General features: G+C 32.5%; 1 protein-coding gene and 1 long non-coding RNA gene across 2 annotated transcripts in view; one reads left to right on the forward strand and one right to left on the reverse strand.

The window, feature by feature from the left end:
• Nucleotides 1–9,966, forward strand: part of LOC111424101 (uncharacterized) — a 37,062-nt gene extending 27,096 nt beyond the window's left edge. The window contains exons 5-6 of the mRNA XM_023057530.2: nt 6,208–6,335; nt 6,704–9,966. Coding sequence (XP_022913298.2) covers nt 6,208–6,335; nt 6,704–9,497 — 2,922 coding nt within the window. The 3' untranslated portion in view covers nt 9,498–9,966. The remainder of the gene's footprint in view (nt 1–6,207; nt 6,336–6,703) is intronic.
• A 4,068-nt stretch (nt 9,967–14,034) lies between these two features.
• LOC111424151 (uncharacterized) lies at nt 14,035–14,619 on the reverse strand. Its single transcript, XR_002707582.2, has 3 exons — nt 14,471–14,619; nt 14,295–14,369; nt 14,035–14,234 (listed from the first exon to the last, which is right to left on the reverse strand). It is a non-coding gene; the product is annotated as an uncharacterized lncRNA (long non-coding RNA).
• Nucleotides 14,620–15,184: the final 565 nt, after the last annotated feature.

A 15,184-nucleotide genomic window follows, 5' to 3' on the forward strand; every position in this document is an offset into this window, starting at 1 on the left:
TGTTGCTGTTTAACAGTTTAAAGTGCTATAAATATTTTTATTCGAGTTAAATTAAAATTTGTTGTATTGGAAAAAAAATATATATATAGTTTTAGATGAATTATTTTTAGATTGTGAGAATTTAAAAAACCGTCGAAAATTATTTTTAGAAGTTAATGCAGGAGATGTATGCCAAATTAATGTTGACATGTTTATTATAGAAATTTTCGTTTAAAAAATGTTCCACAATTTTGAATCACGCAAATCTGCGATGAATTCTTGTAGTACCGTAAATAAGAAACTTTAAGTTTTCTTTTCCTATAAATATTTTAGCCAGAAAAGTTTTGAAATATAACAACATTCATCAAGGTTTAGAATATGAGTCAAATTGTAACTTCTAAATCATAGTGCAATTGAGAATTACTATTTTGGAAACGTTTCATATTTAATCTATCACAATATAATAAACAATAAAGGTTTCTCTATATCAACGAAAAACATTCCCAGCTGTTGCAAACGTTTCAATAAAGTTGTTGCGTTAAAAGTTGATTATAAAAATCGAGCCAAAGTTATACAAAATAACTGCGAATCATTTAATGCCGAGAAGTAAGAGTTTTTGCTATGTCGCATATACAAAGTATGTATTGTAATCGTGGAAATATTCAAACTCGAGATTTCAATGGTTTGGAAGTGTGTAAACATGATAACTTAAAAACGCAATTAGCAGTGGTGATGAAATTTGGTTACACTAAAATTGTAGATGCGTATCAACTTTTTGGGCTCAGTCGATGTAGTTCTCTCGCTTAACCTGAACACATATTGAAATAATGTCATATAAACTTGTACTTTAAATGAAGAAATACAACAAATATAAATGTGTCTTAATAAGCACAAAAAATAATCAGATATAAAATTTCAATTAAATCGGCTAGAACAAGAAATTTTGTTTAATAAGTAGTATTTTTTTCCGGAAAGTCCAAGTGTTCCAGGAAATGTAGTATTATCGTCTCTCTATGAACATTTCACAAATGTAGCGTGTCAATTAGTGTCATATAATAATTCGAGAAAGTTGAGTGTAGGTGACTTCAGTTAATTTATTTTAATGTAAGCTTCTTATGGCGAAATGACATCATAAGTATCTACTCCAAGACTTGTTGAATATATTGGGTGAAATACATTCTCCATTTAGTACCCGCTCCCACTCCATACCACTCTCCTTCAAATCGTCATACCTCAGCACATGATCAATTGTCTCCCAATCTCCCCACACAATCTATACATCCTCTTCTCATAACCAATTCAATATTTATTAGCCCTCTCTTCATTCCTACACATAAATCGCGCAAAAATATTCTTTGCCTTCCCTCCGGAATTTCATTTTCATCAGAGAATGCCGTTCCTAATTTTGCACATCTCTATCTCTACTCTTCAACTCCTTCCACGGTGTTGACCCGTACCTCCTGCTTCTTTGTATTTCCTCTATTATACTCTACTCTGGTATTATATTACCTTCTTTCTTGTTATTCATACTCCCCCACCCCAGTCTTAATCATCTTCCAACACTATCCCAAAATCTTAAAATCGCTCCTCTGCTGCAGTCCATCCTCGTACTTTATCGCCCTTCTGGCTGCTTCCATCCTCATCTTCTCTTGCTACAACTCCTCTTCCACTATATATGCAAGAATCTTCCTGCTCAACCCTGAGCCCTACCTTCAATCTTGTGTTCGCTCCTATATTTACGCTCCATACATTATCATCACACTCCTCACCAATCCATCAAACATTATTTTCTGCTTGTGCACATCTTTTTCAAATATTCGTTCCACCAACTCCATATCTGTCCCAAAAATCTACTTATCTTTCTAACTCTCAGCTTAATATGATTCCCAACCCCATTATCCGCTCGACAAGTAAAACTCAGGTACGTAAATTTTTTTACATTCTCCACCTCTCCGCCCTTCCATTCCCACTTCCTCCTTTTCTTCTTCCGCCCTTAGAAAATTTTATAATCTTCGTCTTTTCAACATTTACTTCCAAATTCTTTCCCTCTAAGTAGGTCTCCATCGATCTCATCATCCTTTTCAACTCTTTAACCTCTGTTGCCACCACCACTACCACATCATCTGCATATGCTAACAAATGTATCTTTTCTGTCCCCACACTTCAATTACTAAAAGATATGTAACTCTAAGAGCCTACCCTATAGTATTTTGTTTTGTCTAACAATTAATACGCTATACTAAGATGCAAATAACACTGCACAACTCGATGCTCTTGTATTTAGTGTTATCGAGGCTCTATTCATGATTTGCTGTTGTCTTCTTAATAATTTCAGATACAGTTTCCATACTCAGAATCATTGTGAATGATTAATGTGGAATTTCTTCCAAGTATCCAATACAGTTTTTTATATCTAATAGGTACTAAGCTAATTTCTTTTCTTTTTGACGTAAACTTTCCAAAATTTTCTCGTCTGGGTGGCTTAGGGTGCTCAGGTACTTTGCTGATGTTACATCAGAAACTTGGGCATCATTAATTTTGACTGGGAAATTTGATTCAAACTGATGATTGGGTATCAACTTTTCTTTTCTGTTATTAGTTTTAAATGTTTCAGAAAAGTCTTAAACAACTTTGACGTCATCGAAAACATAACAACTTCTGCTATCTTGCAAACTCTGCTAACATATCTCATTATCAGTCCAAAGACAAAATTTATTAGGTTTGGTAGCTTAATTGTAGATTACTATCCTGGAGCTTTCTTAGCGTTTATGCCCTTTTTTATCCCTATTATTACATCTCTAGGCAACGACAAGATTATTATTTCTTACGTTTGAATTGATTCTTCCCATCTCTGTTCTTCGTCATTTTTGTCATTAGGTTTGATGGTTTTGAAGGAGTTGTAGTACTGGTTTCGATACCCTAAAAATCAAAACAAATCGTTTGGGTAACTAAACCCTTATGCTCAAATGATTTTGTGGGCTGTAGCTGGTTGTTATTAGAATCTCTATTTGTAAATAAAACTTCTACTTGAGGTATTAAACAAAAATTGATTGGGTTTAATTAGAAAGTAGGGATGATCATATTTGATTTAAAATATTAATGATAACACCATAATAATATTATGTCATAACAGAAACTGTTGCCATTATATTACTTTATGTGGTTAAATATTTGTGAATGGTATGAAGGAATAAAACCTGAATTAAGGCAAGAGAAATTAAATCTTGTTTCCAAACTACAATGGGATACTATGACTATTAAGTACAATCAACATCGAAATATTTTACTTCACTAATCTGACATTATAATAGTTTCTAGAATTACTTCTTCAAACGTTAGTAAGACATAACTTTGTTGAAATGATTTCTCGCTGTAAAAGTTGGCTAATTTTGAACTCGGTTACGGACGGCATTAAATGAATTATAAGTTCGCTACTGTGAACTGAGCAGAACTAAAGCGAACGTTGGTACAAGAATACTATTTCGCCGACCTTTAATTAAATTAAATCAGTATAGGATATATGTAGTGTGTTTGAAGAAACACACTAAATACTAGTATCACCATAGTTGGTTTTGGTAGTTGTGGAATATGACTATGTAATTTTTATTGTGTCTTTATGTACAGTTAGACAAAATAGATAGCAGATAGAGCCAAAATTTATCTGATTTTCTCTATTTCATATTAATGCTATCCTTCTCAATTTTACCTTCTTAAAAATCTATTACTCTAGCATGGTATACACTTTGATAAATTTAATGCTTGCTAATTCTGGGTTGCGTAATATTGTCAGTGTTCGATTCATTTAATATAGACATAAAAAAGATGTCTAAAAAGAAGTAAATAGCTTCCTCGTTATCTATAATTTTTACAATTGGATTCGATTGAGTTGGGTTGGGTGTTTCAGATCTTTGTACACCTTATACAAAATGTTCCACGTAAGTTTTTAATAAATACATATTCTTATTTCTGAACGATATAATAAGGAATGATAGTGAATAAATAGTATCAAGGTAGATACAAGCTGATGAAACTGATATCGCGAAAGATAACGGGTGAAATTTTTGCACGTGTTACATTTTCCAGGATCTTAAAATGTAACGTAGTTAATATTGAAATGAAAAATAGACGCCTTATTCGTCACCCGATATGCATTTTGCAATATTATAGCCCGATATGTATTGCTCGAACTAATAATTAGAGGAAGATTTTACAAAGAAGTAGAGCAAAAAAATCTGGTGCATGAAGAACAAGTTTCAAAAGATACCATAAACTTAACTAATGTGTGTGAGTAAAAGTAATGAGGCAAGATTCAAATGATAAACCGAGTTCTATTGGGGAAATTTTTTACCATTTGGACGTTACATTACAAAGAAGAACTGATAACGAAGGTGAAAGATGAAGTCTGATTGCATATTGCAACGACTTGGTGACTTAGTCACGCTATAACTATTATTATACAAAAGATGTATGAAAGACACAAAAGCTAACCACGTCTTCAATTACTCTAAGGGTTCGTATTGCTTAACATCTAGCCTTATGTGTCCGATAAATTTTAGAGGAAGATAAACAAACATTTATGACACCTTAGATAAAACCCAGACATTCATTTTTTAAACAAAATATCTTATCAGTAAGAAGTCCGCATTTCGAAACAGTATTGACATCATTCCAAACTATCGAAATTATAATTTATTTGATTACGTTAAACATTCTTAGCTTTTTGTGTTTTGCGTAAAACTACTTGAATATTGTAAACTTATTACGTATTTTGTTATTACTTAATAGACGATATATGTATAATATCAATGTGCTTAGATTTCCTGCGATTTAAACTCCATAATCAGATTTAGCTTTAATATCAACGTTTCTTTTTATGTATTTAAGTTAATTCTCTCTTTTGCTGTTCAGACCATCAATCCACACCTTTTGCGATCTTTTTGTCAACCTCTGTATGCAATGTTATATCTATTAAACAAAATTTTAATCCTACTGTTTCCTAACTACAGGAATCTCGGCAAATCAGTTCTTTCAGGTTTTTCACAGACATCAAGTTAACGGAAAGTTCCATGTTTGCCCTGATTCCTGCATCTCTTCTAGTTACTTTTAGTCTCCTAAAGATTATTCGTTTTGTTGACTTATTCACTTATACCTCGCTACTTGATTCATAACATCTGTCACTTGTGTTCTGCGAATGTCGCCATTTCGAATATTATCTCTCAGAGTGACTCCTAGTATTGTTCGTTCCATCGCTCTTTGGATTACACCATGTTGTTATGCAGTTTTCCTTGTTAAGGCAATGGTTTCAAGTCCATATGTAGTCATTGGCAGTATACACCTATCATATACGTTTGTTTTAGGCTTCTCGGTATTTCTTTGTTTTTCAATGATAGTTGAACCCGTGATTTTATTTCGGCTGTTTGATTTGCTTTGCCGATTTTAACGGTGTAACCAAGGTATAATGTACTAGCTTATGTTTTCTAAGGAGACATTGTCAATGACAACATTTTCCTTGTTGCTCATTATTTTGGGTTTCTTGTATTTAGATTTTGTAACATGTTTTCTGGTTCCTCTATGTCTGAACTGTCCAGTACCGCAACATCTACGAACCTTATTAATTGCGTTAATATGTTAGCGTACTTTCAATAATCGATTAAATTTCGAGAAGGCACATATTTCAAAATTAAGGCTGTTTAATTTAGATTACACTCAGACATCGAAAATTTATTGATATTTATTTTCACTCATGAATCACGTTTAACCACTTTAATTTTCATTACTGTCCAAAATAAATGATATAGACACATCGTTTATATTCGTTTAGTTGCAAGTTTAATAATCGTGTAGCAGATTATCTTATCATTTTTATATACAGCTTTAAGTACCCCTAAATGGAATCACTGAGATGTGTAACATTCATTTTATATTTTAAGTAAATCTCTAAATATCTAGGTGACTATTCATAAAATTTAAAAAGAATCATACATGTTTATGTCACCGTAAGCCAACGTTTTCCATTGTATATTTTTTTATGGACTACTTCCAAAAGAACCTAATCTTAGACATCGTGTGTAGTATAATTCTGATTCAAACACTCCACGTTTTTATGTCATTTATTAGCACAATAAATAATGTAAAAATAACGTAGATTATTTTATTTTTAAATTACGATTTCTTTAAATATAGAGTTTGTTATACTTTATACGAATTTAAAGTAAATTTTTTTTCCAGAGCTTTGAAGTACAAGAAGAAGGTTCAACTGCCCCAGTTGTAGAATCGGTTAGGGCGGGATTAGTGATGCAACTTAAAGAAACAGTGGGGGCATCAAATATATTATTGCGACAGGAAAAGATTAACAAGTAAGTATTTTTTTTAAGAATCGTAAGAAAAAAAATAGAGTGGATTACATAATCCATTCAATGCGTAAGTATGGAAATAGCTGGATTCATTCCCATTTCCGTTCTGTTCGTTTTACGAAGCCTTTCGAAAGCTCTCTCTCTCTTTGCCAACGACACGTTTTTGGTGTCAAGGTCGGTGGATTGTCGACACGAGCTATTTAAATTTATGCATTTCCTTCGTTCATCCCAAAAATAATTCCGGATTATTTATTACCGACCTTCCACCAGATCGACCATTAAACTCGAGGAGAATTTAATTCTTTCTCTCTCACTATAAAATATCGATTGTGTTACGAAATAAATTTTAATTTAATTCTTTTTTTTTCTAGACAAATGCTTCAACACATCCGCACAATTCCAGAAATAATTCTCCTGGGTAACTGTTCGACGAGTTTAAAACGAATTCCTGTTTTTTCTTTCATGGTGCGTCATCCCAGGGGAACTTATCTTCATCATAATTTCGTTAGCGCCATATTAAACGATGTCTTTGGTATTCAAGCACGTGGAGGGTGCCCTTGCTCGGGAGTTTATGCTCAAGATCTTTTGGGAATAGACCAAAACCTTGCAGATCAATACGAAAATATAATCCTAGAAGACAGACGTCTAAGCAGTTTAAATTTATCAATGGATAATATGTACTTGGAACTCCTTCGACCTGGATTTACAAGAATAAGCTTGCCGTATTTTATAAGCGACGCTGAATTAGCTTTTGTAATGGAAGCTGTAAAAATGGTCGCAACTGAAGGGTGGAAACTACTTCCCCAATACATTTTAGATTTAGATACCGGCGAATGGAGACATCATACAAACACAAATCAAAAAGATAGAAAATGGCTTGGATCAATACGTTATGTTGATGGGAAAATGACGATGAATGAAAGAAGGATTTCTGGGCCGGGATTATTCCCCCAAAATTATTCCGAATGTCTTCAAACGGCAAGGAATTTATTTAATCGAGCAAGAAAAACTGCGATGAGAAATCCGTATGAAGATCAAGGAATCCGATTTGATGCTCGAGCGGAGAAATTACGTTGGTTTATGCTACCCCACGAAGCCCAAGATATTTTAACGAGCAACTCTCAAAATATAAAACACACGGTTCCTTTTGACCCAAGAAATTCGGGGGCTTTAAAAAAAGGGGACAAAGATGATAAAGGAACCGTAAAATCAACAAATAGCTCTCCGCGTCATTATTCATTACCCGCAATTGACGATCATCGAATAATCGGTTCGTCCCCAGTTCCATATTATGTCCCAGAAGTAAATGCGGTTTATTATTCACCTCCGTTTGCGGTTCCTCAACCGCCATTAAATTTCGCGGTGGGTGAAAGTGTAAATGCTGCTATTTTAGATCCAGCACCGCATTCTCCACATTTTTTCCGCGAGCGATGTTTAAGTTTAGGAGCACCAAATGTTTCCCCTCCAGTACTTAGCCCGCAAACACGTGTTTCATTAGGCATCACTCAACAAACAAGACAAAGAAATTGTAGTTGTAGCAGTCAGACTGATTTACATTCCTTGGATTCAGATGCGACGACATCTCCAACACATAGCTTGAATATTGTTTCAAATTCATTCGATTGTAGTATGTTAGGCAGAGCATCGCCAGGACCGGATTTACAAACCTACGTAACGGAAATGACTAAAGAATTAGCCACAAATATTAAATCAGAAATACGCGAGGTTATCTCGAAAGTTGAGGATGCTATCGATATTGGTTCTTCAATGGGTTTTGCGTACGATAAACAAGGAAGTAGTAGTGAAGATGGAAGGAGTGATTCTATTTCAGCGAATGAGGTTGCTGAATATCTTGAAAAAGTCTCTAAACAAATGGCGAATGAAGTTAAATCTGAAATAAGAGACGTTGTGAGTGCCGTCGATGTTTATTTCACACCCGAAAAAAGATCATTTTCCAGAGCTTCAAGTTCTGGCGATAGTGAAAAATGTAACAAAGAAAAACCTGAAAAATATACTCCCGGATCGAGTAGCGAGACCGTTATTCAAATGATTAATACTGGAATTAAACAATTAAGCGACGAAGACTTAACGGACAAAGTAGGAAAATTAAAACATTTATCATCGAACGTTACAAGTGTTAGTTCTCAAGATAGCGGAATAAATCTTTCCTTTCACGAACATGATCTCGATGGAATTCGAAGAAGCAGCTCTGAAACTTCAACGAAACGTGAAAAAGCCAAAATGACTTTACAAAGACATTGCGAAAATAGTGATCATAGTGATAATAGCGAATCGGAAAAGTCTTCCAATGAAAGCAACAAAACCACGAAATGGTCATGTTCGCCTAAAACGATTTGGCAACCAACCGTTGAAGCTATCAGCGAATACGAAATGATTAGAAGTGGAGATAGAATTCTTGTATGTTTAAGTGGAGGAAAAGATTCTTTAAGTCTTCTTCACGCTTTATTACAATATCAAAGTATTTGTTCGGGAAAAGGAGTTGTTTTTACTTTGGGGGCTGCAACAGTTGATCCTGAAGCTTCGGGGTGCGATCCATGCATAATTATACCACATTTAAAAAGTTTGGGTGTAAATTATGTCATCGATGATCACGTCGATGGTAAAGTTACAAGATACGAACAACACGCAGCTGAAAATTATTATAGTTTTCGCACAAGCTCTCTACGACAAAGACTATATGCGACAGCCAAAAATGGTGGATATAATGTAATCGCCGTTGCCCAACATTTAGACGATTTGGTTGAAAGCTTTTTATTATCCATTTTCCACAAAGGAAGACTGAAAACGTTAAAGGCACATTATTTTATAAGAGAACACGATTTAAGAGTTATTCGCCCATTCATTTACGTTCGCGAAAAATCTCTTAAACAATTCGTTGCCAATAATCAATTACCGGCGATTTCGAGCAGTTCTTCTAATTTGGAATTGACGAAGCAAAGACAGAGGGTGCGTCAAGTTTTGGCGCAACACGAAATACTCTTTCCGAAATTATTTACATGTTTACGAGCCGCTTTACATTCGTTAATATGCTGCAGCGAAAATCAAGATGACGGTCCGAAAGTTCGTAGACGATTAAGGTCGCGGGAAACTGAATCATCGTCGGATGTTGAGACTGACGAGGAACCAATTTTGAAAACTGACTGAAACTCGAAAAGGAAAAAATTTAAAGAAATTATTATTACCCGGATTAAGAAACTATAACGTATAGGATAATTAGACTATTACTCAACTCCCCAAAAAAGGATTCGAATTTAAAAAAATAAGATGGTTTTTGAAGGAAAACGTCTTTTCAGAAAACAATTTTGAAAAAAGTCTAAAAAAAAACAAGTATTTTGCGTGACTTATTTGTATGCCTTACATATAAAAAAAATGTGCGAAATGATTTTCGAATTCCCTCCAAACCGTTCTTCAATTTATTTGTTTCGTTTAATATAAAATATTATTAAATCTAAAGATTGCACACCGTTATAATTTTTTTTTGTTAATTGGATTCGGACGTCGAAAGATATAGATATGTATTAATGTTATTACACTTTAAGATATTTAACGATGTTACGATGGATTGTATTTTATTTTTAATTCAATTTACGAGTAAATAAGCTTATATATCGCATATTTTTGTTTTATTTCTATAAATGAAGTTATAATCCTTATATATCTATCAAATAATGACTCAAATAAGAATGAAAGCATCCTGATTCTTTATAGGTTAGTGTGTGTATTGTAAATTTAATAACATATTTGAATTAATTCAAGCATCTTATTAGATTATCTTTGATAATAGTTTTAACACAAGCCGTTATTATAAAAAACAAGATTTTTCGTAGAAAACGTAATAAACAGAAATGACGATGTTTTCATTCTCTATTTTGCAATTCCTTTCCTAGTAAATTATTTAAAAGTTTTAACACTAATCGTTTTTGAGATAAGAAGTAAAAAGTTTAAAAATCATAGAAATGAGAACTCAACCGAACATCATCAACCGCAAAAAAAATTCCTTTCAAATATTAAATTGATTTCTTGTATACAGCCAATTTAAAATTCCATATTTTGTACCTAGTTTGTAGAGTTTTTTTGTTTTGAATAGACATTTTAAGTGCTATTACATTCTGACCGGCTGCTTTACCTCTATCTACTTCCGGAATTCTTATACGAAGATTTTTTCCTACAGTAGGTACTGACTTTGTTTTTGAAAAGCACAACATTTTGTCGGCTTACTTTTCTTGTGCGTGCTTTGTAGAGTTTCGAGCTTCTTGACTGCTCGTAGATCTTTTATTGAGTAAGGAGGTAAAATCACCTTTTTTTTGTAAACTATTTTGAACTTGTTTGCCACCACCGATTTTTCCTGTTATGATTAAATTAATAGCCGAAGTTTCAATAGTTGTTAATTGTACATTTTCAGTAGAATTATGTATTTCCATTTGCCCAATGCGTTCATTTTCTTTGTCTACATTTGAAGTTGTTTCTCATCTGTAGTGATTCCTGAAATAGCATCTGTTGACAAATATGTTTTCAAGCCAGCTTTGGTTTTACAGAAAAAAGAGCTTCATAAGGACTGCGGTCTATTCCAGAATGATGAGCCCTCTTTTTCATGAATTGGATAAATTTAGTTCCTTCTGACCATTTTCTGGTATTATTTGTTTCAAGCCAAGTAGACAATATATTTTCTATGTCCTGGTTAACTCTCTCAACCAAATCTTGTGATTGTCTCGGTTTTTATCCCATTTAGTCCCACTGGTGTGAAAACGCAATAGCGTTTTTCAAATTATTTTACAGCCATATATTTCCAGATTTGAAGGTTTCTGATCTGTTTGTACGATAACACTATAAGGTTGTTAGGTTATACATTTCAAAATATTTGAAATAATTCTTGCTATTTAAACCATATTTGCATCAATTCTTTTCTATTGAAAATTTCTGTTCAAAATATACAATGGAAATAAAACTATTTTTAGTGCACAACATTCTTTAAAATTTTGACATTTGCAAGTTTTTAGTGCATACTTTCCTGATATATATCTTGAAACGCGAAATAAAAATATGAATTGTGAAAATACGAAACATTAATGGTGTAAAAACACACCATTGGGATGTATGATGAGATATAAGGATTACATCATCTTTCGTATTATCAGAAAACACTGTAGACGCATTTATTCGGTGATTTCCCTAGAAATAGTCGTTTATGGACATGTACATTTACATGAAGAGTGCTTTCCAAAGTATCACAATAAATGTTTATACTGTTGCGTTTTTGCACCAATTTTGGTATAAATATTTTTTATATTAAACTTCATACTAAAGTTGGTATTTGTTAGTATTATGTTGTATTACTATTAGTATTTATCTATGACTAATTTATTAGTTAGTTAATAAAGGATAATCAAAATATTTTTGTGTTGTTGTTCAGTTATCTTACCAGTGGTGCATTTTTGCATCATCTCATAAAACAATTTTTTTTTCAAACGGTTGTGTATATTTTATACTTTTCATTCTATCTTATCTCAAGGAAAATTATAAAAAACAGATTTTTTTAATATAAAGCAGCGTGGGACTAAATGGGTTAATGAACGATTTTGAGTTCATTCCAGATTTTACACATTTCTTCAATAACTTTGTTACCAAATTCCCTACCATTGTCGCTTTGCAAAATACAAGGAGCTCCAACAATTGTAAACAAATTTCAAAAGATGATAAGTAACTTTTTCGGCTCATTTTGTTTTTAAAGCTATGACTTGAACTAACTCTCTGCGCGAAGTTAGACTACATGGAGGTAATCTCCACTTGTTCAATCTCTTGCCGGTTGGTATTACCAAAACCAGTTCGCTGTATACTCAATAACTCTTTCGATTGTAGAACTAAATGATAACGTGAAGAATTGTTGTTCTCAGTACGCAGCAATATTATAGGCAATTTGTTATCTTGTTGTCTTTTTAGCATATAATCAGCTGTTTGTAACGATCGGCCACTTATGCAATATCTAATTGCACCAGCATTAATGCTCATTACTGTATTAAATAAGAGAGGATTCTACATGCCCATTTTGTTTGACTTTACAATTTCTTTGAATATCTCGACTAAAACTTCTACATCATTGGATGCTTGTGGTTATATTCTGGAATATAGTCATGGTGATCACCGTATACAGCATGCCTTTGCTAAGTTGGTTGATTCGACGTTGTAAGGCTTGCTGTTCAATTTTCAAGATTTGATGTAATGATATACTGTCATAAAATTGACGAAAAGACTATTTTTACTGACGCTTGGTAGTGATGCGGTGGAATAATCTTTATACAGTTGATAAAATCGTGATTGATTTTTTTGCATCGTAAATATGTAACGGTGAATAAGCAAAATAAAAAGTGTTGCTGAACGTGTTTGGCGTCGGAATTCATTCAATGCATGGTAGCCACATATAATTCCTCTTCTGGTCTGAAGGTAAATGTACATCAATGATAATTGATATTGTACTTGTTGGCAGCAGTGAAATCCAAACATTTTGTTTCGTATTTAAACCTTCTACACTTCTTTATAGGTAACCGCTCTATTCTGCCTCACTCTTGTCTTATATGTTGGTCAATTTGGATTGGATAACTTGATGGGTAAGAAGGGGTCGTTTATCGTACCACGTTAGTTACATGATATACCAGGTTGCAGATTAACCAGTTACATAAAGCCTTTAAAGATCTAGAAAGCTACCCTTAGGGAACAACAGACCGACTCAGATATGGTGCAAATGTTGGTTGGAAAAGATAACATTGAATATGGTGATTCCTTGTTCAGTCAATAGATTTAAGATTGTGCTGGTAATCAAATCAGAGCTTTTCAAAAATTTTACAAATATATATATATATTCAAGATTCTTATGATAAGATCTACATCCTTCGATTCTCAGTACGTAAACTAGTCAACCGTCAATTTTCTGTAGATTTCTTTGCACAACCTACATATAAACAAGTTGGTTTCAGTAAATATTATGTCATGTACAGAAAAATGAAATTATTAAGATTTTGACCAGTTCATATCTTTATGTAATAACGTCAGGATGCAAACAGGTTACAAAAAAGTTATATCAGAAATAAAAAACTGATTTAAGCCATTAAGTTGCAACATTTTAAGAGATTTTAAAAGATACACATCTTCATGATCACTAGAATGTAAACCGAGTGGAGAGTTAAAACGCTACTTTCAATAATTTATATCTCCACATGTTAGCAAATTTTAGCAATCATTATAACATCATTAAAAGATTTCATCTTCATCATTGTAATATGTAATCTTATTATTGAAGAAATATTATTTACAACCATATGACGTAATGGTATCCTGTACAAGATAGACCGATATAACTAATTATATTTGTGAAAGTCTAAGGAGTAACTATAGCAATTTTTAACTTTGTAACTTAAACGGTGGATGAAAAATTCAGCTTAAAAAGCATTATGATAAAGCATTTTTAAATTAAAATCAATCAAAAACGTAAAGTACCAAATAAAAATTTATTAAAAACTCTGTCACTCTATCTAAAATTTAGGAGCACACAGCATAATAAATTAATGTAGTTGAATGGAGTATGTCAAAAGATGTTATGCATTAACATTGTTGCAATTTAAAATTGTTAACAATGTAACAATGGATAAAATTTTATTTTTAGTTCAATTTGCGAGTAAATAATCTTAAATAACGCATAAATTTGCTTTATTTCTCTAAATTGTGTTCGTTACATGATATATTTTTAAATAAAAAGGAACGTATTACTTTTCGTTAAATCTTCATTGATTTTAATAATTTTAATAACTAAATAAAGCTGGTTATTATATAATCCATGATGTTTTTGATTATTTTATTTAGCAGCCCCAGTTGAACATCCACAAGTTTTTCCTAAAACAAAAATAAATGTTATAAAAAAAAATCTTTTTGCAATCGAATAAATTTTATTACCTGATGATGCTGAACATTTACAATTAGGACCACATTTGCAATCAGACCCACAATTTCCTCCTTGACCACAAGTGTCTAAAAATCAATAAAAAAGGAATCTTTAAAATTAACATTTTTTTACTAACCAAAATCGTTTCTTTTTACTAAATTTATGAATTACACTAAAAAATAAATACCTTTGCAGCTATCACACGGAGAAGGCATCCTGAACTTACTAATCAACACTGAAGCACCGAGTATGATCATTTGAGCTTGCGCAGCTTATATAGAGCGCACAATGTTCCTCCCCACTATCTTTTCAACTAACGATCGTTGCCGTTTTGCCAGAGTTTATTAAACTTTGGTGATAAAATCAATGATTTTCACTAAAAATTTTACCTATTTTTTTTATGAAATTATAATAAATGTCATGTTTTGATTGAAAATGTCTAAAAAAAGCTGGGATATTTTGATTTCAATTTAATAACAAAATTAACTTGACTAACTGAAAAAAATGTTTGAGATCACTGAATCTAGATCGTTGCCTTCTACACCTTCCAAGAGGAGTCCAAAGACGAGTCGAACACTTCATCAGTAGACAGAGACACCATTCACCGGAACTTTAATTGAAAATACTCTCGGTGAACTTGCCTTGAACTCGCTTCTCCGCGGAATTCGAGTTACCGTTACATTTTAATAGTTTTTAAAGTAGTTTGATTTATCTATTTATCGAAAAAGTTTTAAATGTATAAAACATCGCATATCATGTTAAAAGATGAGGGCTTAAACCCAAAAGAAACGAATGTTTCTAGTTAGTTTTTAATTTAGTGTATAAATTCTAGACGCATCAACAAAATTTTCTTTTTTTGTATACAATATAAAGTGAGAAGCAAAAATGACTTCAATCGCAG

The sequence above is a fragment of the Onthophagus taurus genome, chromosome 11, assembly GCF_036711975.1.
Source record: "Onthophagus taurus isolate NC chromosome 11, IU_Otau_3.0, whole genome shotgun sequence".
In the NCBI taxonomy this organism is placed as follows: domain Eukaryota; kingdom Metazoa; phylum Arthropoda; class Insecta; order Coleoptera; family Scarabaeidae; genus Onthophagus; species Onthophagus taurus.